The following is a 27,937-nucleotide window of genomic DNA, read 5'->3' as shown; positions in this document are numbered from 1 at the left end:
GCTACTTCAATTTATTTAAGTAATGTGAGCATTACCTTAAATGCAATATGAAGAGCAATCTTCAGCTGCACGAAAATGTAGAAAATGTAGAAAATGTCTTTTTTCTTTTTTCTACATTTTCTACATTTTCGTGCAGCTGAAGATTGCTCTTCATATTGCATTTAAGGTAATGCTCACATTACTTAAATAAATTGAAGTAGCATGAAACGTGCGTACTGCAATCACTTTTGAAATCCGTGTTGCTTATTGTTTGATTTATATATATATATATATATATATACTTGTGTATATAAGATTGACCAGTGACCGGTCTGTCAATATGCTAGAAGAAGCTCACTTAAAAAATTCTCAAATACGGATTCAGCGGAGCAAAAACAGGCGGGCTAGACCAGTGAAAATTGTACATACCTCGATTATCTGCAGACTATAGTTTCAAAATCAATACTTCCAAAAGTACTATAATCTTTTTAGGATCTCGAAAAAAAATTTTTCATGAACCTTCTGATTCTTTTAATGTGCTAGTTTCCTGGTATTAAATTGATATTAATTAATATTGAATTTTTACCATATTATGTTAATTATATATATATATATATATATATATATATATATATATATATATATATATATATATATATATAATATATATATATATATAATATATATATGTATGTATATATTTATATAAATGAGGATAAAATCGATATTTAAATACCGATTTTATCAGGTGGCCAGCATGGGAATAAAAACCATCAAAGGTAATATTTTAAATTATAATTTAGGGTATCTAAGAGATACCACCATGCTGGAAATAGCACCGATGAAGGCAGAGCATTTCTTATGCAGAGCCAGAAATCCGGGATCTGGAATTATCCAGCAATTTTTTGCTAGTTCATTTTGTCTCTTCGTCTTCTCTCCTGGTGCAATATGAACATTTAATGTGGTTTTAGAGTCAAGTTTTGACTGCTATTTCCAGCATGGTGGTATCTCTTAGATACCCTAAATTATACTTTTATATATATATATATATATATATATATATATATCCTTTTCAGGCCAATAGAATAAGTACCAGTTGAGCACTGGGTCAATATATTTGACTTAAGCTCTCCCCTGAAATTGCTGGTCATGTGCCAAAATTTGAAACCAATATTTAGGTAATGTGAGAGATAGCAACATGTAGATGCTTCTTTGCTCATTATACAGTGTGTCTTTGGTCATGTAGACCTGGTAGGGTCCATCTTTCTTCAAGCCTGAGTACAACTCATTTCTTCCAACCAGATGCTTCATGTTGGTACAGCAAGGAAGGTCAGTGCTCCTTTGACTGGGAGGTAAAACCAACATAAAAATAATATGGCAAATGTTCAATTTGAACTTTCTGTTGGCAGGAATGAACATATGGACAAGGCTGATGAAATGTATGGATTTATATTGAGGGTGTATACAGCCATTAAGATTAGAGGAAAGGTAACTTCTGTAATAATAATCAATAAGACAGAGAAAGGACATAGTTAAATCTTGGATCACACTTTGTGGATTGTTGGAGAGAAAAAAAAAACTGCCGCTCAGTCATAGAAATATCTATATTTTTTTCTTTTTTGGTGGTGGTGAATATAAAATATGTGATGTGCCAACAGTTGTGGCCTTATTAAATGAATTTATGTTCTTTCCTTTCTATAGACCATGTCTGAAATACTCATTAGTTAAAGACATCAGTCACTAGGCCATAGTTATTTGTGTAAATACATGCATTAAAAAATATATAAATCACCATCATCATCATCGTTTAACGTCCGCTTTCCATGCTAGCATGGGTTGGATGATTTGGCTGAGGACTGGTGATCCAGATGGCTACACCAGGCTCCAATCTGATTTGGCATAGTTTCTACAGCTGGATGCCCTTCCTAACGCCAACCACTCCAAGAGTGTAGTGGGTGCTTTTACGTGCCACCGGCACGAAGGCCAGTCAGGCGGTACTGGCAACGGCCACACTCAAAATGGTGTATTTTATGTGCCACCTGCACAGAAGCCAGTCCAGTGGCACTGGCAACGATCTCACTCGAATGACTTTTCACGTGCCAGGAACGCGAAGCTGCGGCACACGTGCCAGGAAGGCGACGCTGGTAATGATCACGCTCGAACGGTGGTGCCATCATGATTTCGCTTTTGTTTGCCCCAACAGCTCTTCGCAAGCAGAGTTTAGTGTCCAATGGTGGAGATGCTGGCATGGGGGCCTGTCGTCGAATTTAGTTCGATTTCACTTGCCTCAACAGGTCTTCGCAAGTGGAGTACGAAGTGGGCTGGCTACATCCCTGGCAGAGGCCTTGTATTTTGGTCTCACTTGGCTTGCCGGGTCTTGTCACGTACAGCATATTTCCAAAGGTCTCGGTCAGAAGTCATTGCCTCGGTGAGGCCTAATGTTCGGAGGTTGTGCTTCACCACCTCAACCCAGGTCTTCCTGGGCCTACCTCTTCCACAGGTTCTCTCAACCGCTAGGGTGTGGCACTTTTTCATACTGCTAACCTCACCCATTCTCGTCACGTGACCATACCAGCGCAATTGTCTCTCTTGCACACCACAACTGATGCTTCTTAGGTTCAACTTTTCTCTCAAGATACTTACACTCTGTCGAGTATGCACACTGACATAAATAAAAACAAATAATTCAAAAATATTTTTTTTTTTTATTATTTCAGATATTTGAGGAATGTCTATCAAAGAGAGTCAACTTCCTGGGAAATTAAGTTTGTAATCCAATTTCAGTTTGTTATCGGAGTTCATGTTTCTGAGGACCAACTGACAAAATTATTCTGTTACATATAATACTTATTCAATTGTTTTGTATTAATTATGCATCAACTCATACTTGTGAGATTTTGATACAGTGGTTGTTTATTTTCAGATTGACATCATAGGGTAGGTGTGAGATCTGGCTGGTTTGAGGATAGAGTAGGTAGAATATTTTGGTCGGATATGGCAGGTTTAAAAAATAAAAGATCAAATGTTTCAATACCTGAATTAAATTTTACTGTGCAAAAAGTATTCAGCTCTCCAAGTGGTATGCATACACAGCCACACATAACTGTTTGAATTGACCTCAGTATATTGCTGGTACATATTTTATCAACTACAAAGGAAAGACAGACAAACACCAGCCAAATATGGCAGGGATTGAACTAAGCATTTCAAAGTTTGGAACTATCACCATTTTATTTTAACACTCTTCAGTGCGAGTCACTTTCTGAATGTCTTTGAGACTGGAATATTGGTTGGGCATCAAACAAGTTTACTAGTTTCTGAATGTACAGACAACCAATTTCTAGTTACTTCTTTTAACCAGGTATCATTTTAATTATTTTTTTTTCCTCTAAGAGGTTCACAAAATGGTCTTGTTGAATGCTTATTGTTTCATTATCCAACAGCACGAGAAGTGAAAAAAAACAAACAAATAAAACAGTTTCAACCAAGAATAGAAACTCACTTTTGATTTTATGTGGGATAGGGGTATAGGATCTCTTCCTGCTACTTCACACCTTTTATCACAAGTATAGTTAATAGACGATTTCATAAAATAAATTTCAGTATAAACAGGTCTCAATTTTTAAAGGTATGGCGTTATCGTGGACACATGGCATGTCGTCCCCCGTCAACTGGCAGCAATGCACCAGTGATGAAGGAACTGGCATCTGAAGCTAAGAAGGCAATGGCAGCGGCAACTTCGTCAACTTGTCCAGGACGTCCAAGGGCATGTGTCTGTTTGCATCTGTCCAGAAACTGAAATAAATGTATATACAAATAAATGGGAGCCAAGACTGGACAAGCTGATAAAGAGTCACCCTCTTAAGACCAAAACAATAATTTAATATAAGAACACAAATTCATGATGATATATATATACAAATTTATGACTGTGCAAAATTAAAAGGTACTTTATTTTCCCCAGTACTATCCATACAGTATCTTATACATTTACACTTTTCTTCTTGTACTAAAATAGTCACCTACTCCAGCTGTTTGCCTAAAACTAATGTAGCAGCTGGTAAGTGTTTCTCAGATGAACTGAACTATTAGGAGATTCACTGGACGTGACATTAACTGAATTTTACTAAATCTATGTCTTTACCAGGAAATATATTCCTCACCCACCACTCAATATTTTCTGTGTCACGTTTACATCATTAATTTTTTTGATTCTGGTGAATCAAGTGACTGGGTTTATTGGGTCAACATAAGAACTTCCTGGATGAAATACTAAGAGTCTCCAATTTATACCTAAAGGCAGATTTATTCAGATAGGTCTGTTATCAACACATGACATGTGCGCGTGCACACACACACACATCATCATTTAACGTCCGCTTTCCATGCTAGCATGGGTTGGACGATTTGACTGAGGACTAGTGAACCAGATGGCTACACCAGGCTCCAATCTGATTTGGCAGAGTTTCTACAGCTGGATGCCCTTCCTAATGCCAACCACTCTGAGAGTGTAGTGGGTGCTTCTACATGCCACTGGCACGAAGGCCAGTCAGGCGGTACTGGCAACAGCCATGCTCGAAATGGTGTATTTTACGGGCCACCTGCAGAGGAGCCAGTTCAGCGGCACTGGCAACGATCTCGCTCAAATGTCTTTTCATGTGCCACTGGCACTATCTTAATGTATACATGCTGCATTCAATGGAGAGGAATGTCGTTATTCTCATTTTGTTTTAGGAAGTAAAATTTAGAGTTCTAATTCATTTTGGTACTAAGTACAAATCCAGAAATAAGGCACTTGATTGAAATACAATTGAAATGAATGTATAAAGATAAATATTGAAACATCTTTTAATTTTCTAAGAAGATCCTAACAGTTCAAAAAGGTTCTGTGTTTATAATGAGGAGGAGTGAGCAGAGGAACTTGCTGAAAAATTTAAAGAGAAGACATTGGGTAAAAGAAAGTTGTCATTTCTTCTCTGCTTTATCTGTTACCATTATTGAAAGTAAAAGCAGTGTGATGGAGTTTGGCAGATGCTAATCTGCTGACAAAGGAATCTTTCAACAGAGAGGAAACCTAAGTGTGAAAATAATGGCGTATAAATTAGTTTTCTAATGGATATGGTGGTGGACGTGGGAGTGACAGTGGTGGAGTAAAGATATCAAATGGGAGAAAGAAAAAAAAAACATCCATAGATACTCACAGCGACGTAGGCTTCATCACTTATTCCACCTCTTTTCTGTAATTCCGTAATGATTACTCCAGGACTAAGCAAAAAACAAACATACAGGTCATCATCATCATCATCATTGTTTAACGTCCGCTTTCCATGCTAGCATGGGTTGGACGATTTGACTGAGGACTGGTGAAACCGGATGGCAACACCAGGCTCCAATCTAAATTTGGCAGAGTTTCTACAGCTGGATGCCCTTCCTAACGCCAACCACTCAGAAAGTGTAGTAGGTGCTTTTACGTGTCACCTGCACGAAGGCCAGTCAGGCGATACTGGCAACGGCCACGCTCGAAATGGTGTCTTTTATGTGCCACCCGCACAAGCCAGTCCAGGGGCACTGGCAACAATCTCGCTCGAAAATCCTACGGAAGCCAGTCAGGCGGTACTGGCAACGGCCACGCTCAAAAAGGTGCATCTTATGTGCCACCCGCACAAGAGCCAGTCCAGGTATACATGTTAATTTAATTGACAAATAAGAAGTACACAATACATGCAATTCATATAGCAGGGTTTATTCCTTTTTCTCAAACTGCTGCATCTCTGAGAGTCTCCTGTTTCCATGAACGACAGAAATAGGAAACAAAGAAGAACAATGCAAGGCAATTTCCGTTTCACACAAATGAATCAATAATAATAATAATAATGGTTTCATGGAGGCACAATGGCCCAGTGGTTAGGGAAGCAGACTCGCTGTTTTGATTCCCAAACCTGGCATTGTGTGTGTTTATTGAGCGAAAATAAATGTACTAAATAATAATAATAATAATCCTTTCTACAAGGCCTGAAATTTGTACTCAACTGGTACTTAATTTATCGACCTCAAAAAGATGAAAGGCAAAGTCGACCTCGCTGGAATTTGAACTCAGAATGTAGTGGCAGACGAAACACCACTAAGCATTTTGCCTGGAGTGCTAACGATTCTGCCAGCTCACCACCTTATTAATAAAGATAATAATTTCAAATTTTGGCACAAGGCCAAAAATTTCAGGAAAGGGGCCAAGTCGATTAGATCGACCCCAGTCCCCAACTGGTACTTATTTTATTGACCCAGAAAAGATAAAAGCAAAGTCGACCTCGGTGGAATTTGAACTCAGAATATATAAATGGATGAACTACTGCTAAGTATTTCACCCAGCATACAAATGGTTCTCTCAGCTCACTGCCTTGATTATGTTATCTAAGGTATCCTAACTGGCTTAAGACTGTAAGTTATGAGTTGAGACATATTTGGATGCTATTTCTAGCAGATCATTTGGTTATGTGCAGGCTCTATCTCATCTGGTCATCTGCCATGGATGCAAGAGAAAATGATAGTCGGGTGTTTTGATATTTTCTGCTGCTGAGTGGCAGGGGAGATAACTCTGAGGAAACTTACTACCTACCAACCTCTCTCTTTCACAAATCTTTTCTAATTCTATGAATTAAGGGGAACGGTTCATTCACGACCCTTTATTCAGGTTTCCAAAATTAAGGGGAGGAAAGATGAAAGTCAGTCAGAGAAGAGACCTCTTTCAAGCAGTAGGGATTCTGCTTCAGACACGCAAGAAAATGTGCTGAAGTAACTTCCATCTACCGAATTGAATTCGCAATTCTTTGGTTGAACTGTGACTATGGAAGACAAATGTCTTCTTGCAGTGCCATGCAATAGAACCATTTAGAGACAAAGTAAACATTTTTAACCCCAAGCCAGATTTACATCCTTAACAATATGCAAGACAGAAAGCATTTGAATATGCAGGGTTAGGGTCAGTTCGACTTACTTCAAAATGTTTTTTAGTGAGAATAACAATATTGGGTGGAGCTAGTGGCTTAGTGGTTAGGGTTAGTGGCTAGGGCTTAGTGGTTTTGATTCCTGGACCAGGTGACACGTTGTGTTCTTGAGCAAGACACTTCATTTCACGTTGCTCCAGTCTACTCAGCAGGCAAAAATGAGTAATCTTGCGACAGACTGACATCCTGTCCAAGTGGGGAATATATAATAAGCCATGGAAACCAGGAAACCGGCCATTATGAGTCTATATGACTTGGGAAGGGAACTTTACTTTGTTTACAATATACTTTGGTGAAAGACAAGCACAAGTGAATTAATTTATATATACTAAGTAGCTACCAATTCTGGCCTCACACACACACACAAGGAATAACTGGAGTGGATTTGATTTGTCTTTGAATTTATATTTGAGATGTTTTACTTACTTGACACTGTTAACTCTGACTTGTTTCGGTGCCAATTCTGAAATGTAATATAAGACAACACTCACTAATACATATTGAAATATAATGACGATCATTAAACAATCACATGACATATGACGTTACATCACATGACACTTAAACACTAATAGGAGCACTGTTAGCAAAACACAGGATTTTGTACAGCCAGGTGGATAATAAAGTTCATGTTGCAATGACAGGGGTTTCGGCTTGATTCCACTGCATGGCATTTTGGACAAGAGATGCAGCAGATTGGCCAATGTTTTGTATGTGGGAATTCTGGAGGCACATGTCCGATTACACTGAGAGCAGTGAAGAGGGCTCCGACGAAGATGAGCTTGTCCAGGATTTTGCTGACATTTCTTGAGCTGGCTCTGCTTTTCTTCGTGAAGTCTAGTTCGCTCATCCTCAAAATGCTCCAGGTAGTGCGGTCTGTGGTCAGTGTTTCAAGTCCACCAAAAGTAATGTTGCAGAGCTTCAGGGATTTCTTGAGATGATCTTTATATAGCTTCTTTGGACCTCCGTGCAGTCAATTACCCTCTGTTAACTCCTCCAAAAGGACAATCTTGGGTATACGGCTTTTCTGCATCCTGATAACTTGCCCCACCCAGCACAGTTGACGTTCGGGGATCATGCATTCGATGCTGGTCAATTTCGCTCGTCTCAGGATCTCAGTATGTGGGATCTTGTCCTTCCAGATCAGATGAAGAATGCGCTGGAGACAGCGGATATGAAAGGATTCGAGGAGTTTGATATGACGACGATAGAGTGTCCAGAATTCTGAGGCATACAGAAGCGTGGAAACTACAACAGCACAATAAACCTCGATTTTCATGGAGAGATTGAGATCATGATTAAGGAAGACCCTATCCTTAAGATGTCCAAAAGCAGAGGAGGCAAGGTGGATGTGATTCTGAATCTCATGGTCAATGGCCCCATTGCTTGAGATGACGGTCAACTAAAAACAACACTAGCAACCATTTGCAGATTCCACATATGGAAAATTCTGGGGAAAATACTCAATATATGCTGCAGTGTATGATTATAAAATAATGTCACTTGCATCACTACTGAGTTTCTATGATTTCTTGTTGTCTCAGACATTTTTGTCTTTTCTAACCCATTGCTTGCCATGAGCCCCATTTGGGGGTCTACTAAAAACAGTCTCACGGCTGATTGTGCATCGTATTTAAAGTGAATTGCTTATGCACATTGCATTTGCAGAGGTGTGTTTAACAATATTTAGTAGTTAAAGTTTATCATTATTAGCTCTGGCTAAGTCTTGCTGGGTTTATGGAAACCCCACCCAAGAGAAACCTAGCAGTTTCTCTTGGGTGGGGAGCTGGTTTGTTTGCTGACAATCCAATCATGTGATGGGCTCAACTGAACTATATCTCGTCAGAAGAACTTAGAAGCAACGTTACATTATGTTATTATGTGTTATTGCTAAAGCGACATACGTTTCTGGTTAGGGTAGTGAGGAGGGTGGGTGCAGGGTGGATATAGGAACGAGTAGAATTTCTGAGAACATTAAATGCTGTACATTACCTAAAGCTGCACATTGTGTCATCTGGTCTAAGGCACTCTTGGACATGTTATATGACAGAACTCCTGGAAACTATGGGGAAAAAAAACAAAACAAAACAAAAGCAGAATGAGTATCGTCAAGAGGAAACAACTCGTGGTGTTAGGTATTATATTAAATTAAATCATGGTTCACATATGAAAGTATTGATGTACAAATTATAGAGGATCCTATCAGCACTGCATATACAAAGAATAACCTAATGACTACTACTCAAGCAGCCACCCAAGGATCTACCTATCACTACATATTGAAGAAGCTACCCAGCATTATTCACACTCAAGAAGCCTCGAGCAACAGTAGAAACAAGGACAAAGGTGAAACATACAAGAGTACAGTAACAATACTAATGAAAGGTGCAGGAGTACAATAAAAACACTAATATAATAGTGTAAAGAGTACAAGAGTACAGGATGTCTACCATGAATACCATCAAATGAAAGCAAAAACTAGGTGATCTGAAATGACTGATAGAGGCGAAAATATTCTCACTTTTTATTCTTTTATTTGTTTGTTTCAGTCATTTGACTGCAGCCATGCTGGAGCACTGCCTTTAGGAGAGGAGCACTCCGTCGGTTACGGCGACGAGGGTCCCAGCTGATACGATCAACGGAACAGCTTGCTCGTGAAATTAACGTGCAAGTGACTGAGCAACCTACAGACACGTGTACCCCTAACGTAGTTCTCAGGGAGACTCAGCGTGACACTTAGCGTGCCAAAGCTGGCCCTTTGAAATACAGGTACTACTCATTTTTGCCAGTTGAGTGGACTGGAGCAATGTGAAATAAAGTGTCTTGCTCAAGGACACAACGCGTCGCCAGGAATCGAACTCACAACCTTACGATCGTGAGCCGAATGCCCCTAACCACTAAGCCATATATATATATATATATATATATATATATATATATGTGCAACAGGCTTCTTTCAGTTTTTGTCTACGAAATCCATTCACAAGGCTGGCTTTGGTCGGCCCGAGGCTAGAGTAGAAGACACTTGCCCAAAGTACCATGCATTGGGACTGAACCCAGAACCATGTGGTTGGTAAGCAAGCTACTTGCCACACAGCCACTCCTGCACCTATGCCACACAGAAACCATTTAAAAATTTCTTTTAATTTCTCACCACTCTGACTGTACATCTGATGATGTGGACGTGTTGTGCACTTATGAAACTTTAAAGTAATGTGGAACTGAAACGAACTTGTTATTAAGTACTTAAAATTCAACCTAAATGTGACGAGGGCTATTTTCTGGGCTGTATGAATACACATTATTGTAGTAATGCTTTACAGCTGGATGCTCTTCATGTTGCTGACTCTTACCTATTTTTAGAGCACCATAATACTGCAGAATTTGTCCCAAGAAAGCTTCTTGAATCAACGTCTAGTGTATATAAACACAGAGATATTGGTAGTAGACATGAGAGGTTAAGCACTGGTAGTGAAACTACTGTATCCTGTGATTTCAGCAGGTTTTGTACCTTATCAGCAGTATTTGAATGTTAGACATGAAGAAATACTTACAGATCTTAGTCCATTAACACTCGATACATTGACAATATTTCCTTTGGTAGCAACCAGATGTGGTACAGCCAACATAGTCAAATGATATATAGACCTAGAACAGAGAGGAGCTTAAATCAAATGACTTTTATCCAACCTCAAACAACTAATTAATCTAGACTTAGTGTTTGACCCTTTAGCATTCAGATTACTCTGTCAAATGTAAAAAAAAAGATAAAGACTCCCTTCAGTCACGAATGACCATGGGATTGCACCTAGAATGTTCCCCTCCGAGGCACAAGTCCGGGCAAGATTGTTTGTGAAAGATCAGTAGTCGCCCATGCATACCAGCCTCCCCTCATAAATGTTGTCCAAGGGAAAGGCAAAGGCTGATACAGCTTGGCACCAGCTTGTCTTTGTTCATAGCCTTGAGTTATCAGGAGACTCCCCTCTGTCACGAATGACCATGGGATTGTACCTAGAAAGTTACCCTCCCAGGCACAAGTCCGGGCAAGGTTGTTTATGGAAGGCCAGCAATCGCCCATGCATACCAGCCATCCCTCTCCACACCAGTGACGTTATCCAAGGAAAAGGCAAAAGCCGATACAGCTTGGCACCAGTGATGTCGCAACTCATTTCTACAGCTGAGTTAACTGGAGCAATGTGAAATAAAGTGTCTTGCTCAAGAATACAACACGCAGCCCCGTCTGAGAATCGAACTCACAACCTCACGATCGTAAGCTTGACACTCTAACCGCTGAGCCATGCGCCTTCACCATATGAATACAATTCCTGACCCAGGAATCAAACTCACTACTTCATGATTGTGAGCCTGACGCTCTAACCACTGAGCCATGTGCCTTCACTCTGTCTAATGTAATGCTTATTTATTCACATTGTTTTGAAGTAATCCTGCATTGTCTCATAGCTTTGAGATTTCAATGATGTAATTGTATATTTTTAGAATTACATTGTAAGGTATGTGTGAGAGGCCAGATCTAGCCAGTTTAAACATAAGAACAGGTAGAATATTTGGGTCGGATATGGTTGGTTTAAATGCTAAAGGGTTAAACACAGCTTGGAATGATAATTTAATCCAGTTTCTTCTGGACATTTGACCTCAACTCTTGTACCCACATGTTCCATGGTATTTATTCCTCCAAGACAACATTTCCCTGACTTTTAGCATCCGGCAATTATCCAGTATTTGCTGCTGAATCCCATCCCCCCCATGCAGTACACTGGTGGGTGTATGATTAAGAAGCCTGCTTTGCAATCAAGTGGTTATGGGTTCGATTCCACTGCACTGTAATTTGCATAAGTGTCCTTTACCATAAACTTGAGCTGATTCAAGTCTTGTTAGTCAAACTGGATAGAATGGAAACTAAATGGAAATTTTTCCAATGCATTGTACCTGTTCTGAAATGACCGAGTCATCACCTTGCCATGGGGTACCTTTAGCATGGATCACTTTCTAGCATTCAGACCAAACCTATAAGACAAGAATATCAAGATATTTCTGCCTTTCTTCTTTCCAGTGACGACCACAGGCAGGGCACTTTCCGACCATTAAATAAATTAAGAAAAGTTATTTCCCCTGAATATTTTTGGCTAAAGATTTTAATGACGACCAGTTCACTCTTAATTAATTAACCTAGGTTGAATATCTGATTTGAATTTACTAATCTTAGTTAATCAACTAATCCGTTAATTGAAATCTTATTTAAACAAATGGATCAATGTTCCTTACCTAACGTTGATATTGAAAACTCGGTCATATTGTTCTAAGGAGGTATTCTCTATGGTTCCAAACTCTATAATACCAGCACAGTTGACCTAAAAGCAGTGAAAATATAAATACATGTTTGTTATAAATACGTCAACAATAGACTGACAAATGAAATTAGTAATAATGTAGTCAAGAGTTCAAACATTATCATAGCCAGTGTGTCTTGAAATGTGATATATAACATTTTTTTCTTCAGTCTGCCTGACTGGCAAACAGGTTTCACTCATGACTCCATGATGAGATTAAAAATATTGGATTTTAAAAATTATCAAGACAACAGGATTCATTACTATGGAAACGTAGATAAAAGAAAATATGGCAGGCACTAGCGTAAGGAAAACAGTCGAAACTTTTGGTGTATCAAGAAGTACTGTCTTGAAAGTAATGACAACTTTTGAGAAAGAGGGAAAAAACCACCTTGTCGAAACAAAACTTTCAGATAGGGACCGTTAGACTCTTATGCTAATTGTTAGAAAGGATCACAAAAGTACAGCTCCCAAAATTACTGCAGAGCTAAATGACCACCTCGAGAACCCAGTTTCCACAAAAGCTGTTCGCTGGGAGCTGCACAAAGCCGGATTTCATGGGAGAGCTGCAATCAGAAAACTACTACTTTCAAAAAGAAACATTGCAAAGCATTTAGAGTGGAGTAAAAACCTACAGAATTGGTTCCTAGAGCAGTGGAAGAATGTTATTTTCTCAGATGAGTCATCCTTTACTTTATTTCTGACCACTGGCCAAGTATACATGTGGAGACAGCCAAAAGAAGCAGACTGCCTTCTTCTAACTGTTAAACATGGAGGAGGATCTGTGATGATCGGTGGTGGGGGCTATATCTTGGAAATCCATCGGCCCAATGGTTTCCTTTCATGGCAGAATTAATAGTCAAAACTATTTAAGCATTTTTTCTGATCAAACTCATCCCATGGTTGCGGAACTGTTTCTGGAGGGAAATGCAATCTTTCAGGATGGAATGCACCAATTCACACAACTAAATTTGTTATTGAATAACACGAGGAACATACTAGTGAAGTTGGACATCTTATCTGACCACCACAGTCCCGAGATCTCAATATAAGACAAGAATTTCAAGATATTTCTGCTTTTCTTCTTTCCAGTGACGACCATAGGCACGACACTTTCCCGCATTATGGAGTCAATATCCTCCACCATCATCACTACAAGAAGTGTAGACTGTTTTAGCTGAAGAATAGACAAAAATTCCTTTAGAAACAATTGAAACTTTGTACAAATCCATACCTCGTAGAATTCAAGCTGTAATTACTGCCAAAGGCAGTCCTACCCCGTATTAAAATAAATTTGTTTTAAATTTTAAGGTGTTTCTATTATTTTGTCCAAGCTAATCAAAGGGAAATTGTAGTTGTGATCCCCGTGCTGGTAGCATGTAAAAAGCACCATCCAAACGTGGCTGGCCCCTGTGCTGGTGGCACATAAAAAAAGCACCCACTACACTCTTGGAGTGGTTGGCATTAAGAAGGGCATCCAGCTGTAGAAACACTGTCAAATCAGACTGGAGCCTGGTACAGCCTCCTGGCTTCCCAGATACCAGTCGACCCGTTCAACACATGCCAGCATGGAAAACGGACGTTAAATGATGATGTTGATGATGATGATATATATATATATATATATAGATAGATACACACCCACTATATACAGCAGAGAATAGCTTTAATATCCACTGGCTTTTGTGCTGATGGCACGTAAAAGCACCTACTACACTCTCGGAGTGGTTGACATTAGGAAGGGCATCCAGCTGTAGAAACTCTGCCAGATCAGACTGGAGCCTGGTGCAGCCTCCTGGCTTCCCAGGCCCCAGTCAAATCGTCCAACCCATGCTAGCATGGAAAGCGGACGTTAAACGACGACGATGATGATGATGAATATCCACAAACACCTCAATGAAGTAAGTTAATGAAGCAAATGGGTAAATGGAAGATGGTTTGTAGAATGAGACACTTACCAGAATATCAAGTTTCTTGAAATGGGCAATAGTAGAATCTAGTACCTTCTTTGTGTTGTCTTCTTTACTAAGGTCAGCAGTCAACAACAATGGCTGGAACAGTGAAACATATTGAAAAACAAAATTGTGACAATGGTACAAAGAAAAAGTATTTAGATTTGAAGACACAAGGTGGTACAAATGTCTCTATCTCACTCTTGGATAGGAACAGCAACTTACCTCAGGTAAAGTAGAAGCTAGCTTGCTTGAAATAGTAAGCCAAAAAATTTTATTTAAATATCATTGTTAATGATGAGAACTAACGATTACTTGACTAACTATGGCCAAATAAGGAATGAAAGACAATCCTAAAATTTTAATTTAAAATTAATCAAAGCAAGCAGTTGCAAGAGAGGCTGATGATAAAAGGGGAGATAACTCTAAACATGTTTTTGCCTTATTAGACATCATTAGTAAAGTGTAATTATACTTTGATCTTAGATATTTTTCTCTATAGCTTTACAAAGCCTCTATGTGGCTGTCTGCTGTTTGAATTGCTAAAAATAACAAACAAATGTCCTCCACATTACACTTTATAACTTTAAAATAGTAAAGAAATATTATATGAAGTATTCCTAGACACGCCTAAAAAAAAATTTTCTTAATGGAATAGTCACAGTTGGAACATATTTGATCACAGGTCTGCTTGGTCATGACTAACTTGGAGTTAAACATCAAGAAATATTTCTGTATGTCATTCAGAAAATATTTCTCTGGTATTCTACTTAAAATGTCAGTAAATCTGACAGCAATAATGATTATATGTATACAATGAGGGTTTTCTAATTCTAAGTCTAATATTGGTTTCAAATTTTGGCACAAGGCCAGCAACTTCGTCGGAGGTGGGTAAGTTGATTACATTGACCCAAGTGTTTCACTGGTACTTAATTTATTGATCCCAGAAGGATGAAAGGCAAAGCCAACCTCGGTGGAATTTGAACTCAGAATGTAAAGATAAGGTGCAGGAGTGGCTGTGTGGTAAGCAGCTTGCTTACCAACCACATGGTTCCGGGTTCAGTCCCACTGCGTGGCACCTTGGGCAAGTGTCTTCTACTATAACCTCGGGCCAACCAAAGCCTTGTGAGTGGATTTGGTAGACAGAAACTGAAAGAAGCCCGTCGTATATATGTATATATATATATATGTATGTGTGTGTATATGTTTGTGTGTCTGTGTTTGTCCTCCCACCATCGCTTGACAACTGATGCTGGTGTGTTTAGGTACCCGTAACTTAGCGGTTTGGCAAAAGAGACCGATAGAATAAGTACTAAGCTTACAAAGAATAAGTCTTGGGGTCGATTTGCTCGACTAAAGGCGGTGCTCCAGCATGGCCGCAGTCAAATGACTGAAACAAGTAAAAGAGTATAAATAAAATGCTGCTAAGCCTTTTGCTTAGTGTGCTAATGGTTCTGCCAGCTCATCACCCTAAGCCACACTAATACTCAGTTTTCCCGGTGGCATGTAAAAATCACCCACTACACTCTCGGAGTGGTTGGCGTTAGGAAGGGCATCCAGCTGTAGAAACTCTGCCAGATCAGATTGGAGTCTGGTGTAGCCATCTGGTTCGCCAGTCCCCAGTCAAATCGTCCAACCCATGCTAGCATGGAAAGCGGACGTTAAATGATGATGATGATGATGAAATACAGGAATGTCCAACTGCTTTTCCATCTATCAAACCAGTGATTCTCAACCATTTTTTACCTTTGGACTCCTTCAGTTACTATTTGATTCTGGTGGACTCCCATAGGCACCTAATGTTTAAAAACTGACTTTATAGATACTTCTTTCAAAATTACTATTTTGTTTGTCAAACATTAACTTGTGTAGATTGAACTATGTAAAACATTAGAGTAAGGAACCTAGCTGTTAACATCTGCCTTCCATGCTGGTATGGGTTAGACGGTTTGACAAAAGATGGTCAAGTAAAAGACAACATCAGGCTACTGTATCTGTTTTGGTATGTTTTTTTATGGCTGGATGCCTTTCCTAACCACCCTGTAGAGTGGACTGAGTGCCTTTTATGTGGTTTCAAATTTTGGCACAAGGCCAGCAACTTTGTAGGAGTGGGTAAAGCAAAATTTTTTCATGGACTCCTAAAATAATACTGAGGACCCAATTTACTATTTCGTTTAATGTGAACTCCACAAAATCTTATATGGATCCCCGGTGGTCACGTGGACCCTGGTTAAGAACCACTGTTAAAAAAAAGCAAATATACACCCATTCCTCACAGTTTTCTTTTTTACCTTTGCTCCATGTATTTGGCACTGGTCTCCTGTCTTTTGTAAGTTATTTTCCTTTCTACCAGTAATGGCAAGCTGTGCCCCAAGTTTGGAAAATAATGCAGCAGTAGCTGCACCAATACCAGAACTGGCACCTGAAAAATAGTATAATAATTGGTCATTATCATCACCATTGCAACTCCCCTACCCCCTGCCATATACATACACAAAAGCCTCAACATGATTATTTGATCTGTTAGAAATAGCAACCTAATTATCCTCTTTCATTTTTAGCTCTTTAGCATTTAAACTGGCTGTATCCAGCCAAAGCATTCCACCTGTTTTATGTTCGAACCAGCCTTTCACACCTACCCTACAATGTCATTCTAAAAGTAAACAGTCGCAGGAGTGGCTGTGTGGTAAGTAGCTTGCTTACCAACCACATGGTTCCGGATTCATTCCCACTGCGTGGCACCTTGGGCAAGTGTCTTCTACTATAGCCTTGGACCGACCAAAGCCTTGTGAGTGGATTTGGTAGACAGAAACTGAAAGAAGCCTGTCGCATATATATATATATATATATATATATATATATGTGTATGTGTGTGTGTATATATATATATATATATATATATATATATATATATATATATATATATATAGATATATATATATGCATGTGTGTTTGTGTGTCTGTGTTTGTTCCCCCACCATCGCTTGACAACCAATGCTGGTGGCTGGTGTGTTTACATCCTCGTAACTTAGCGGTTCGGCAAAAAAAAAAAGAGACCGATAGAATAAGTACTAGGCTTACAAAGAATAAGTCCTGGGGTCGATTTGCTCGACTAAAGGCGGTGCTCCAGCATGGCCGTAGTCAAATGACTGAAACAAGTAAAAGAGTGAAAAGAGTAAAGAGAGAGTCACATAGTGGAAACCTCAAAGCCATGAGATAATGCATGAATAATTCCAGACAGTAACTAAATAAGCATTAAATTCGACAGAGTAATCGGAACGCTGAATGGTTAAGAGAGGAAAGACATGGTGAACAACGGAGTTCTTTGTTACAGAAAAATGTCTGGAAAGTTTTTGACCATTGTTCAGTGAGATCAGGGCTGACCTAGGACCATCATTCTGTGGAATGAGAGTGGAGCTAAGACTAAACAAGGTCAAATTGCAGGTAGGGAGGAACATTCGCAGTGAACTGACTCAACTTATCACTGGCATTCCAGAAGAATGACAGGCAATGTTGACCTTGGAAGAATTTTAACATATGACAAAGCCTGACCTGATTAACAACACACACATACACACACACAGGGTTGGTGCAGGAGAGGGAGTAATCAGAATCTTGTTACATAGACATCTATCTCAAGACTGCTTAACACTATCAGTAAAGTAAGGTTTGATAATTTTAACAAGAGAATGAGAAAATGGGCTGGATGTCATGAACGGTCAGGATCTTATCTCTGCTCTGCACCATACTAGCTATCACTACATACTCAAGAAGCCTACTGAAGTAGTGTGGTACTGTACAGTAGAGGATGTAGTACAACAGAAACAAAGATAATAAAGAATAAACATACAAGAGTAAAGTAGGAGCACAAGTATAGCATGCAGGAGTACTCTATGATAATAATGATCCTTTCTGCTATAGGCACAAGGCCTGAAATTTCAGGGAAGGGGACTAGTCGATTACATTGACCAGTTGTACTTGTTGACCCTGAAAGAATGAAAAGCAAAAATCAACCATAGCAGAATTTGAGCTCAGAACAAAGATGGGCAAAATGCTGTTGATTTTTTCCTGGCATACTAATGAATTAGCTGGCTTGCTGCCTTTTTGCTTTCAAATTTTGGCATAAACCGAGTGACTACAGAGGAGTCGGTAAGCTAATTATATTGACTGTAGTGTTCATTAAGTGAAGGTGCAATAGCCCAGTGGTTAGGGTAGCGGACTCGCGGTCATAGGATCACGGTTTCGATTCCCAGACCGGGCATTGTGAGTGTTTATTGAGCAAACACTTAAGCTCCACGAGGCTCTGGCAGGGGGTGGTGGCGACCCTTGTTGTACTCTTTCGCCCCAACTTTCTCTCACTCTGTCTTCCTGTTTCTTGAGTAATGCTGCAACGGACTGGCATCCCATCCAGCTGGGGGGGAACACATACGCCATAGAAATCGGGAAACCGGGCCCATGAGCTTGGCTAGGCTTTGAAAGGGCGATAGAAAATTAAAAAAAAAAATATATATATATCTATATATATAAAAATGAGAATGTCTGTCTGTCTGTCTGTGTGAATCCCTAAAACTCGAGAACTACGCAACCAATTTCATTCAAATTTTTCACATGCCTTACTTAGGGTTCCAGTTGTGTTTTAGTCAAAAATTTTTTTTAACTTCTTGCAGAGTTCGAGCCCACGGCAACATAATATCTCCTCCACTATTTAAGTATTACGTGTCAAAAGTGAAACAAAAACACTCATGTCAAATACTTTCACATGAAACTATTCCACTAACTGAAACAATCGCATTTCGATACTGTAATGACAGATACTTTCAGAGAGAGAGAGAAAGAGAGAAAGAGAGAGATGTATATGTATACATATAGATGTATATGTACACGTTATTCCACTAACTGAAACAATCACATTTCGATACTGTAATGACAGATACTTTCAGAGAGAGAGAAAGAGAGAAAGACAGAAAGAGAGAGAAAGATATGTATATGTATACATATACATGTATATGTACACGTATATGCATAGATATATATATATAGATATAGATCTATATGCATACATGTATATGTATACATATGTGTAGATGTATATATATATAGATGTACATGTAATATGTACACATATATACATATATACATGCATACAGATATCTATACATATATATGCATACAGATATCTATACATATATACACCCATCACACACAAACACATGCACACAAACACACACATTAGTCATTTGTTTTCTTATCCAAAACTACGTCAAAAGTACTGAACGGATCTTTATGAAATTTGGAAATTATATTCTATGTATAACAGCCATAACTCCCATCAAAATTCATATATTTTTGATGTTGATGAAATTTTAACCCGAACATAACAGATGAGCATTATTTGTAATTCAAAGGTACAACAGTGTAAGACTACCCTTTCAGATATACTTACATTGGGATTTCTGCAATGTGGTGCATAAATTGTCAAGTAAATGAGACGCATCTTTGCCTCCACTGATTCACTTGCAAAGTGTTGAGTAAAATTATTTCGTTGCAGACTTCCTTTCGGTCTTTTTATTATCACTGCGACACACATAGTCCCCAGTTGGTAACATTGATTTCAAGGCCCTCCTAGATGAGAGACTGGCATTCCACTTAATGTCTATGTTCCATGCTGGCATGGATTGGAGAGTTATTAATGTAGAAATATGGTATCGTAGCTACTAACAGTTGAGGGTTGCGTAGTCTAGACGGCGTTTTTAGATTTCATTATTCTCTTTAACCCGGGCAAAGCCGGATATTTCTGCTAGTATATATATATATATATATATATATATATATGGTGCTATTACTTATCTCTCTCCTCGGAACGGCTTCTTTGCCAACCATTCTACACTCCAAACATTATCCCTAACTACTTTTGACAGAAAGCCCTTTTCCTCTAAATACCTTCATATTTGCCATTGATGCTCCCACTTTTTTTTTTTGCTACTATACATCTCTCCCCAACACTTCACATAACCCCCACTCCAGTTTTATTACTCTTGCTTCCCCCCCCCCCCACCTTTTTATGCATTACCATCTATCACCACCTCCTCTTCGCCAACTCACTCTATTTTCCTTACATTTTCTCCAAACTGAGATTCACCACTGTCCAATCCTCCATTCATTGCATTCACTTCTATCCGCATCTCTATCATCTGCTATTCCTTTCACACATGCATGAATTTACTCATCCTGCCACCTTTGATTTTCTTTCCTTATTCTCTCTTCAAGTACCTTCTACCTTGAGGTATGCCCTGATACCTCATTTTTCCCTTTTCAGCTGTGGTATCAATGTATCTCCTCTTTGGCAAGACACCTGTTTCTGTTCCTCTATTATAATTTAGCCTCTCAACATATGACACAAATCCACCTGCTTCAATACTGCACCCCCATTCTAGTAAGTCACTGGGTGACCTCACTAGTGCTGGTGCCTTGGATGGATTTGGTAGACAGAAACTGAAAGAAGCCAGTCGTGTGTGCGTATATGTATATATTTGTGTGAATCTTTGTCCCCTACTACCACTTGACAACCAGCAACCAGTGTTGGTGTGTTTACACCCCCATAACTTCAGCAAAAGAGACCAATAAAATAAGTACAAGGCTTAAAAAAAAAAAATACTGGAGTTGATTCATTTGATTAAAGTTCTTTGAGGTGGTATCTCAGCATGGCTGCAATCTAATGACTGAAACAAGCAAAGCCTAATACACTCTGTCAAGTTGTTGGCATTAGGAAGAGTATCCAGCCACAGACCCCTTGCCAAAGCAGACGCTGGAGCCCAATTCAGCCTTCTGAGTCATTGTTGGATACAGTCAGATCATTCAATTCATGCTTGTATGGAACACAGACATTACCTGTATGATGATGATGATGATGATGATGATAAAACTGATTCATTTGAAGCCATTACAAAAATGTGCTCTTTTTCTGTTATTTCTTGATAGTGAATTTTATTGTTCACTAACCAAAAATTAATTAAACAAAGAATTACTGTACGTAATGTTACGTACTTAATAAACGTGGCCAAATGAAATGATGCCATCGGTCAGATATGGTTCACATGGCATAGTTTGCTGCCCCTCATCCCCGCACTATAAGATACACAATAATCTCTAAGATGCTTGTTATCTCAAAAGTTACCACGTTATGGCTGGGAAGCCCAAAAAATCAGTCTTGTTTGAGCAGACCTATCCTCAAAGGCATGCCATTTATAACCACCTTATGTTATGTATTTTGGAAACTACATTATCGAAAGTATCCCACTTAAAAGCGACAGTAAGGCGAGATTTGAGGAAGATTTTGCTGTTATTTCTAGCTGGTTGAACGACCACGTAGAGGTTGTCTCATTAGCTCGACATATGCAAGGGTTAATTTGTTGCTGTTTAGCCTCATGTCAGAACTGACTGAGCAGACCTATGATCAAAAGGTGTTCTAGCCAGGACCACCTTGTCTTTTTGCATATCTAATGTATTCTTCCGTTAATTAGGCGATAATGTAGTCTTAACCATACTGTGTTTATGCTGTAGGGATAGCCGAAATTTCGGTGCAAATGATTTTCATTACTGAATATTTTTTAATAAAGGGAAAAGCAGTAAAATAAAGAAAACGACGATGATTTTTTTCGATGTGGTAAACAAAATAACGGGATGGTCATAGCTGGAACGTCGGATCATTGTTGACCTAAGGCTAAATAAAGTAATTTTTTGTCTTAAGAGATTGTTTTGCCAGTTTGGTATTTATCGTCTGTCCCCTTGCCCTGCATTCTTGAAGAATGACCTCTGTGGAATTAGAACATGGAACGGTTAAGTTTTCTGCCAATTCACCGATTAAAGTTGAAATTATTTTAATATTATTGCCACAAGGAAAGAAATACATTTTACGAAAGATTAATTTCTAACATTGACCACAAGCTTACAACATGAAATAGAAGAGGAAGGAAATGAGCTGGGGTGATGTTGTGACATTCATGTTTTCCAAATTGCCAAAATAAAAACTAAGAAGTAACGCACTTGTTGTTGATGAGGTTGCTTGCTCTCAGTGAAAGAAATGATAAACAATACACGAGATTCAGTTACTTTAAAAGAAAGTCCAGTTTGTAACGTAACAACACTAAAAATAAATTAACTAAATGAATAAAGAGTAAGATATAAACCTGTAATAAGGGCCACCTTCCCAGCCAGGTTACACATCGCCATGTTGGTGAAAAATGTCGCGTTAGAGTAACTTCCCCTTAACACGTGTGCCTCAGTCAAAACACTTGGATCTATTTAATCGGATTCTATACAGCCTCCTCAATAAATTAGAAATCCTTATATTTTACACTGGCATAAGGCTGTGGGTAAGTTGGGTATAATATTAGTATTCTTATTTTAATCTTCTCCGGGGTTGGTGAAAAATAAAATCAACATCGATGAATTTAATTATATATTGTTTAATAGTTAAGTTAGTCCGATTGACTCCTCTGCTATTTCCATTACTCCGTCTTTTACTAATTTTTGATTCCATATTTTGTGTGATCGTATAGTTAAGTATGCATCTTGTAACAAATATATTTCATTTCTATAAGCTTTGAGTCCTGCAAAGTCTTCCTCATCTTTAAGCTCAGTTTATGAAACTCGTATTTTTATGAATGAAACAAAACAAAGCGGAAGCACGTGGAAAACATTTAATACATTGAATAATACATACAAAATATAGTTTGTGAATTGTAATGATTACTTTGATCGTCATTAGTCTATGTAAGACGAATGTTCGATAAAAGTCGATGCACAAAATCATCCAGGTATGATAATTTTTCAAGTTACGGAAATTACCGAATAATTACGGAAATAATGCTTGTCAACTTCAAAAAAAAGAAAATTAAGTTCACAAACAATATTTTGTATAATATGTACATTCGTATGTAAGAATTATATTTTCATACGGTAATACTTAAAACAATTTTATTCTTTGGAAATTCCAAATTTTTCAAAGAAAATTATGAATTAAAGACGCTTATCTACAGGAACGCCCAAACCATTTTAAGTTGTACATCTTTCAACGACAGGGTCCTTAATTTTTGTTTTAGATATATTAGCCCCTCATATGTTTACATTCTATCGCCGTTTTAAAAATTAAAATCAAGGCTAGCCGAGGGTCAACAGAATAGTGGCAAACCAACTGAACAGTTTGTAATTATTTTATTATCATCATCAGCTGCTGCTCTCTGCAATAGTCCAATTTTTTTTTTTTAATATTTCTCTCATCCACATAACAGAAACCAGCCGCGAACCATGATCCCTTGAATACTCGAATTTCAGGAAAAGAGAAAAAATATATAAATTTTAGAAACGAACTAACTATCGGTAAGAAGTTCCATGCTTTCTTGACGGGTGCATCTCTGCAGCCCATAGTACCTTTGTATTTTGTCTTCGTAGAAAACTAGAATTTAAAAGGGGAAAAATAGGTTTTGTGACGTTCGTGTTTTTCTTCTCCCAGTGATATTGGGAGAATGGGATTAGTAAAATAACAGGTGAAGTGAGAATCGAAACCACCCTCTTTCTGCTTTGGCAAAAAGTTTTATGCTTTGTGTGAAAACGTTTATTGTTAACTTTAAAATTGTCGGAAGAAGTTATAATAATCGATCTTAATCGACCTTTGTACTATATCGGTTTATTATTTTATCGATCCTAGAGAGTGAAAGGAGAAAAATCAGCCTCGACAGAATTTGAACTCGGAACTTAAAGGGGTATGACTTGATATCTCAAGCAATTGTCTGGCGCTTTATCAATTAATTGTGTCACTTTGACCTAAAGTTATCCAATGTTATTAACGGCATGTTTGACGTGAAACGATTTCTTGTCAGGCATCGAAATAACACCACATTGTCATCTTTTACGGAATTTATGCGTTTGACTCTCTCGTTTGCAACCCATAAATAATATTAAACCCTTGTTACACGAACAATAACGACATAACCAACTTACATTAAAGCCTTATGGTGGACAACAAGGCTTTCTGTTCTCCAGTGGTGGAAGCTGGATCGAATTCTATACTTCGTCATATTTCAAACAATAGTGAGACTTCCTCTTGTCTTCCTTTTATGAAATTAAACAAAGGTAAGACAACGTTTGGACGCCATCCCAATAATGATTTCCTAATTGATTCTTCGACCTTGAAAAACTTTATTTCACGTTGGCACTGTAAGATCGAACCTTGCTATTCGGCTGAGGGAAAAATTACTTATCGAATATTCGACTGCAGTTTAAACGGTACTTTCGTTAACGACTTCAGAATTAGCAAGGAAGGCTGTGTTTTAAAGAATGGTGACAAAATAATATTTGGACATCTGAACGGTTCCAACATAAAAGCCGGTAGTTTCGCTCCGCAAAAAAATTCAGTGTTTCAATACGCGTTTCAAGATGGTGATAATCTGTTACATTTACCAAAGACCAAACATTCCAAATATACTTGGTCCAGCCCATGTTGCAAAAAGGGTAAGAAATGTTCTGCAGTGCACAAGAAAAAACTGACAAAATATTGCTCCCCCAAAGTGAAAAAGATAACGTCTTTTAGTAATGATTTCAAGAACGAGGAATTAACAAAGAAGAACCATTCTCCTCCTGCAAAAAGCAAAATGACAGATTCTTCTGAAGATACCTCCAGTCAGATACAACAGCAGAAGAAATCGATACAGCGTTCAACTGATTTGGCGTTTGGGAAGTACTGCGAGAGCAGTGATAGTAGCGAGGGTAGCGATACAAGTTTGTTGGACAAAGTGAAGTTATCTGTGGAAAGTTTTGGTGCTTTTGACAGTGATGTGTTAGACTCGAGTGACAGTCCCAGCAAGGGTTTCTAGAAGAACTCTTCAAGACGAACAGACTGGATATTCTATACACATGTGATGTTTTAAAATACTCAAAGAACAAAAGTAACTAAAACCCAACACGTGGTAGCATTGATTTACAAATCTTTATTGATGGTGGTGATAATAATATTGTCAAATTATTACAAAGTTTTTGTATTGGCGTACGAGGTTGGCCTTAAGATTCTACCTCAACCACTTAGTTTAAAATATATTTTCTATGTTCAATCTCTTTGAAAAAATAAAATGTAATCGAATTTAATATAGTTGTTGAATTTTTTTCATTTTTCAATATTGTTAAAAGTCAGAATGAGTAGAACTCGCGAGATGGAGTTAGAATATTCTTTATGGAATAACCAAAATATATTTAATATGTATATATTGGTAATTCCTTAATAACCACGAAGAACACATTACCAGTGTCGGCAGCGATGAAGCAAGAGAACCATTTCACATCATTGCTGGAGTTGGTTCAGCATCCCTTGTAAGAAGCCAGTTGATAATTCGTCTATTATAAAACTATAATAATAATTATAGTAGTAGTAGTAGTAAATGCCCTGATGCAGTATCAGACGGTGGCATTGATGGCTTCAGATCTTAACTGATTGGAAGTGTTTTCTTGTGTATTGTTTTGTCTTGGTATAAAAGATGGGCTACAGCAGATATTCTGCTCAATACCACAGATTTGCTTGTCAGTTATTTGACCTTAATCAGTTGAGCATATCTCTTGGTGGCTGATGATATGTGCATCTCTGATCACGAGCAGAAGTAGTGAGAGAGCATCATAGCTATGTGTTGAAAGGAATTCTTTGGGGTTTGGAGAATTCACCTCCGGAAACATGGGTGTTTCATTCAACTTCCTTAGACAATCCTTCAGGAACCCTTTGAGTGGAGTGGGCTACTCGACCTGAAGAAAATTCTAACTGGACCCCACCTGCAAAGTCATGCCCTGTTTATCTTGATATGAGATCACTATGTTGTGCACATATGGTTGTGATGCATGTACCTGGTGTATCCGTATCAGACGGGTAGTCATAATGGGTATACTGGGCTTCGTATATTTCACCTCAGTGTCACTTTGACGGCATACACGGCTCTCTCACATGATAATAATAATAATTAATTCGTTTTATTGGCCACAAGGGCTAATATCAATTAAAAACATATAAGGACAAAGACAGAACGAAGGTTACAAAAGGTTTTGTCCGAAAAGGTAGGAAAGTTCGTCTAAACAGAGGAAGAAAACGGAGAAAGATATAATAAATAAATAGATAAATAAATAAGTAGAACTCCCAAAGGGGGAGGCGCTTCGAAAAAGGAAAGGTTACACGTGGAAAAACCCATAAAACCACGGGAGCCTGGTCAGAAAAATAAGAAAGGGGTATAGAGCCCTTTCTCCTTTTACATTACCTTTTTTTTTTCTACAGGTGTATTCTCAGAATTGGTCCGTTTATACTGGCCATTCTTCCAACAGTCACCCATCTTTCAACGAATTTGCTATGAGACAGCACTTCCCTCTCTACTCTCATCTTCCTTTTCAAGTGGAACTTGAAAAAGTTGATGAGGCCTTGGCCAAAGAGGAAAGTGTCTGTCTTTAGCCCTTTCAAACGGGTCCACCATATCACCTCTTTCGCTACAGCCACTAGGCATAGGAAAATTGCATGTGTGAAAATGTTCGCGCCGGTAGGCCGCATCAGTTTCTGTAGTACAGAGGTGTAGTGCGCATTAGTTGGATTTGTATTTTCACAGATAACCGATCGCATCGAGCGGAGACCCTAAACCCATGTCTCATCACCAGTAATGATGGTCTTAATGAAGTCTGGATCGTGGTTTGCACAGTCCAGCATGTCCTGAACGATTTCCTTGCATAGTTGCTTTTGCTGCTCCGCCAGCATCTTGGGGACGAATTTTGCTGGCACTCTCCGTATACACAAATCTTCCGTTAAAATGGAATGCACTGATCCTGTACTTATTCCCACTTCGTGAGCAATATCCTGGATTGTTACACAAAGTTCTTCCATTACTATTCACCGAACCTTCTCAGTCGGCTCCTCGTTTCAGCTTGTGAATGGCCTGCCTGAGCGTGTCTCACTCCCCATTGAAGTGCGGGCATGTTTGAAGCGGTTGTACCATCTCTTGATCTGAGTTTTGACCATGGCATCATCGCCAAATTCCTGCTGAATGTTCTGGATGGTTTGAGCTTGAGCATCACCAATTTTTGGCAAAACGTAATGCAGTCTTCTTGATGCGTTCGGTGAAAACGAAAATCCGACGAGCGCAAATTTCACGTCTGTACTCTAGGTGTAACAACTGGGAAGTGACGCGGCCTACTGAGGCAGTACATTCTCTAATCTAAGTATGTATTTGGCCCCACGGAAAAAAAAAAGTCTATATTATTGGATGCAAAATCACAGGTGTTGCACCAGAGTCTTCCCTCTCCTGGAGAAATGTCTAAACAAAGACTACGCGGGTCTCTTACTCCTAGCTGTTGGATGGTCAATAACTCTTCAGAGTTCTTATTTCTTTATTGCCCACAAGGGGCTAAACATAGAGGGGACAAACAAGGACAGACAAACGGATTACATCGACCCCAATGCGTAACTGGTACTTAATTTATCGACCGCAAAAGGATGAAAGGCAAAGTCGACCGCGGCGGAATTTGAACTCAAAACGTAGCGGCAGACGAAATACCACGAAGCATTTCGCCCGGCGTGCTAATGTTTCTGCCAGCTCGCCGCCTATCTCTACATATCTATACCTCAGCCTATACATACATACAT

The 27,937-nt window shown here is 38.7% G+C and overlaps 2 protein-coding genes across 4 annotated transcripts; one reads left to right on the top strand and one right to left on the bottom strand.

Moving 5' to 3' along the window:
* Positions 1-2,664: 2,664 nt before the first annotated feature.
* Positions 2,665-22,525, bottom strand: LOC106884498 (uncharacterized). Its single transcript, XM_089363776.1, has 9 exons — positions 22,467-22,525; positions 16,572-16,702; positions 14,287-14,379; positions 12,264-12,349; positions 10,535-10,628; positions 8,973-9,042; positions 7,407-7,443; positions 5,181-5,244; positions 2,665-3,774 (listed from the first exon to the last, which is right to left on the bottom strand). The coding sequence occupies exons 1-9, from the start codon at positions 22,507-22,509 to the stop codon at positions 3,616-3,618; spliced, it is 777 nt and encodes a 258-aa protein (XP_089219902.1). The 5' UTR covers positions 22,510-22,525; the 3' UTR covers positions 2,665-3,615.
* On the top strand, positions 22,514-25,419 carry LOC106884499 (uncharacterized). Of its 3 annotated transcripts, XM_089363774.1 has the most exons (3): positions 22,514-22,652; positions 23,571-23,658; positions 23,987-25,419. In XM_089363774.1, the coding sequence occupies exon 3, from the start codon at positions 24,291-24,293 to the stop codon at positions 25,149-25,151; it is 861 nt and encodes a 286-aa protein (XP_089219900.1). In that variant the 5' UTR covers positions 22,514-22,652; positions 23,571-23,658; positions 23,987-24,290; the 3' UTR covers positions 25,152-25,419. The 3 variants fall into 3 exon arrangements, with proteins under 3 accessions (XP_089219900.1, XP_014791403.1, XP_089219901.1); XM_014935917.3 differs by having other exon boundaries at positions 23,571-25,419; XM_089363775.1 differs by lacking the exon at positions 23,571-23,658 and having other exon boundaries at positions 22,554-22,652.
* The last annotated feature ends 2,518 nt before the right edge of the window (positions 25,420-27,937 follow it).

This window comes from Octopus bimaculoides, chromosome 15, assembly GCF_046866305.1.
Source record: "Octopus bimaculoides isolate indiv1 chromosome 15, ASM4686630v1, whole genome shotgun sequence".
In the NCBI taxonomy this organism is placed as follows: domain Eukaryota; kingdom Metazoa; phylum Mollusca; class Cephalopoda; order Octopoda; family Octopodidae; genus Octopus; species Octopus bimaculoides.
The sequence above is the reverse complement of the archived record's forward strand: the minus strand, read 5'-3'. Positions and strand labels throughout refer to the sequence as shown.

Coding starts and splice junctions, on each gene's coding strand:
- LOC106884498 (XM_089363776.1), bottom strand. CDS start 22,509: ATGGCGATGTGTAACCTGGCTGGGAAGGTGGCCCTTATTACAG. Junction 12,350..14,286: donor TCAAGAAACTTGATATTCTG/GTAAGTGTCTCA, acceptor CACTGCTTTTAG/GTCAACTGTGCTGGTATTAT. Junction 9,043..10,534: donor GTGTTAATGGACTAAGATCT/GTAAGTATTTCT, acceptor TTTTCCCCATAG/TTTCCAGGAGTTCTGTCATA.
- LOC106884499 (XM_089363774.1), top strand. CDS start 24,291: ATGGTGGACAACAAGGCTTTCTGTTCTCCAGTGGTGGAAGCTGGATCG.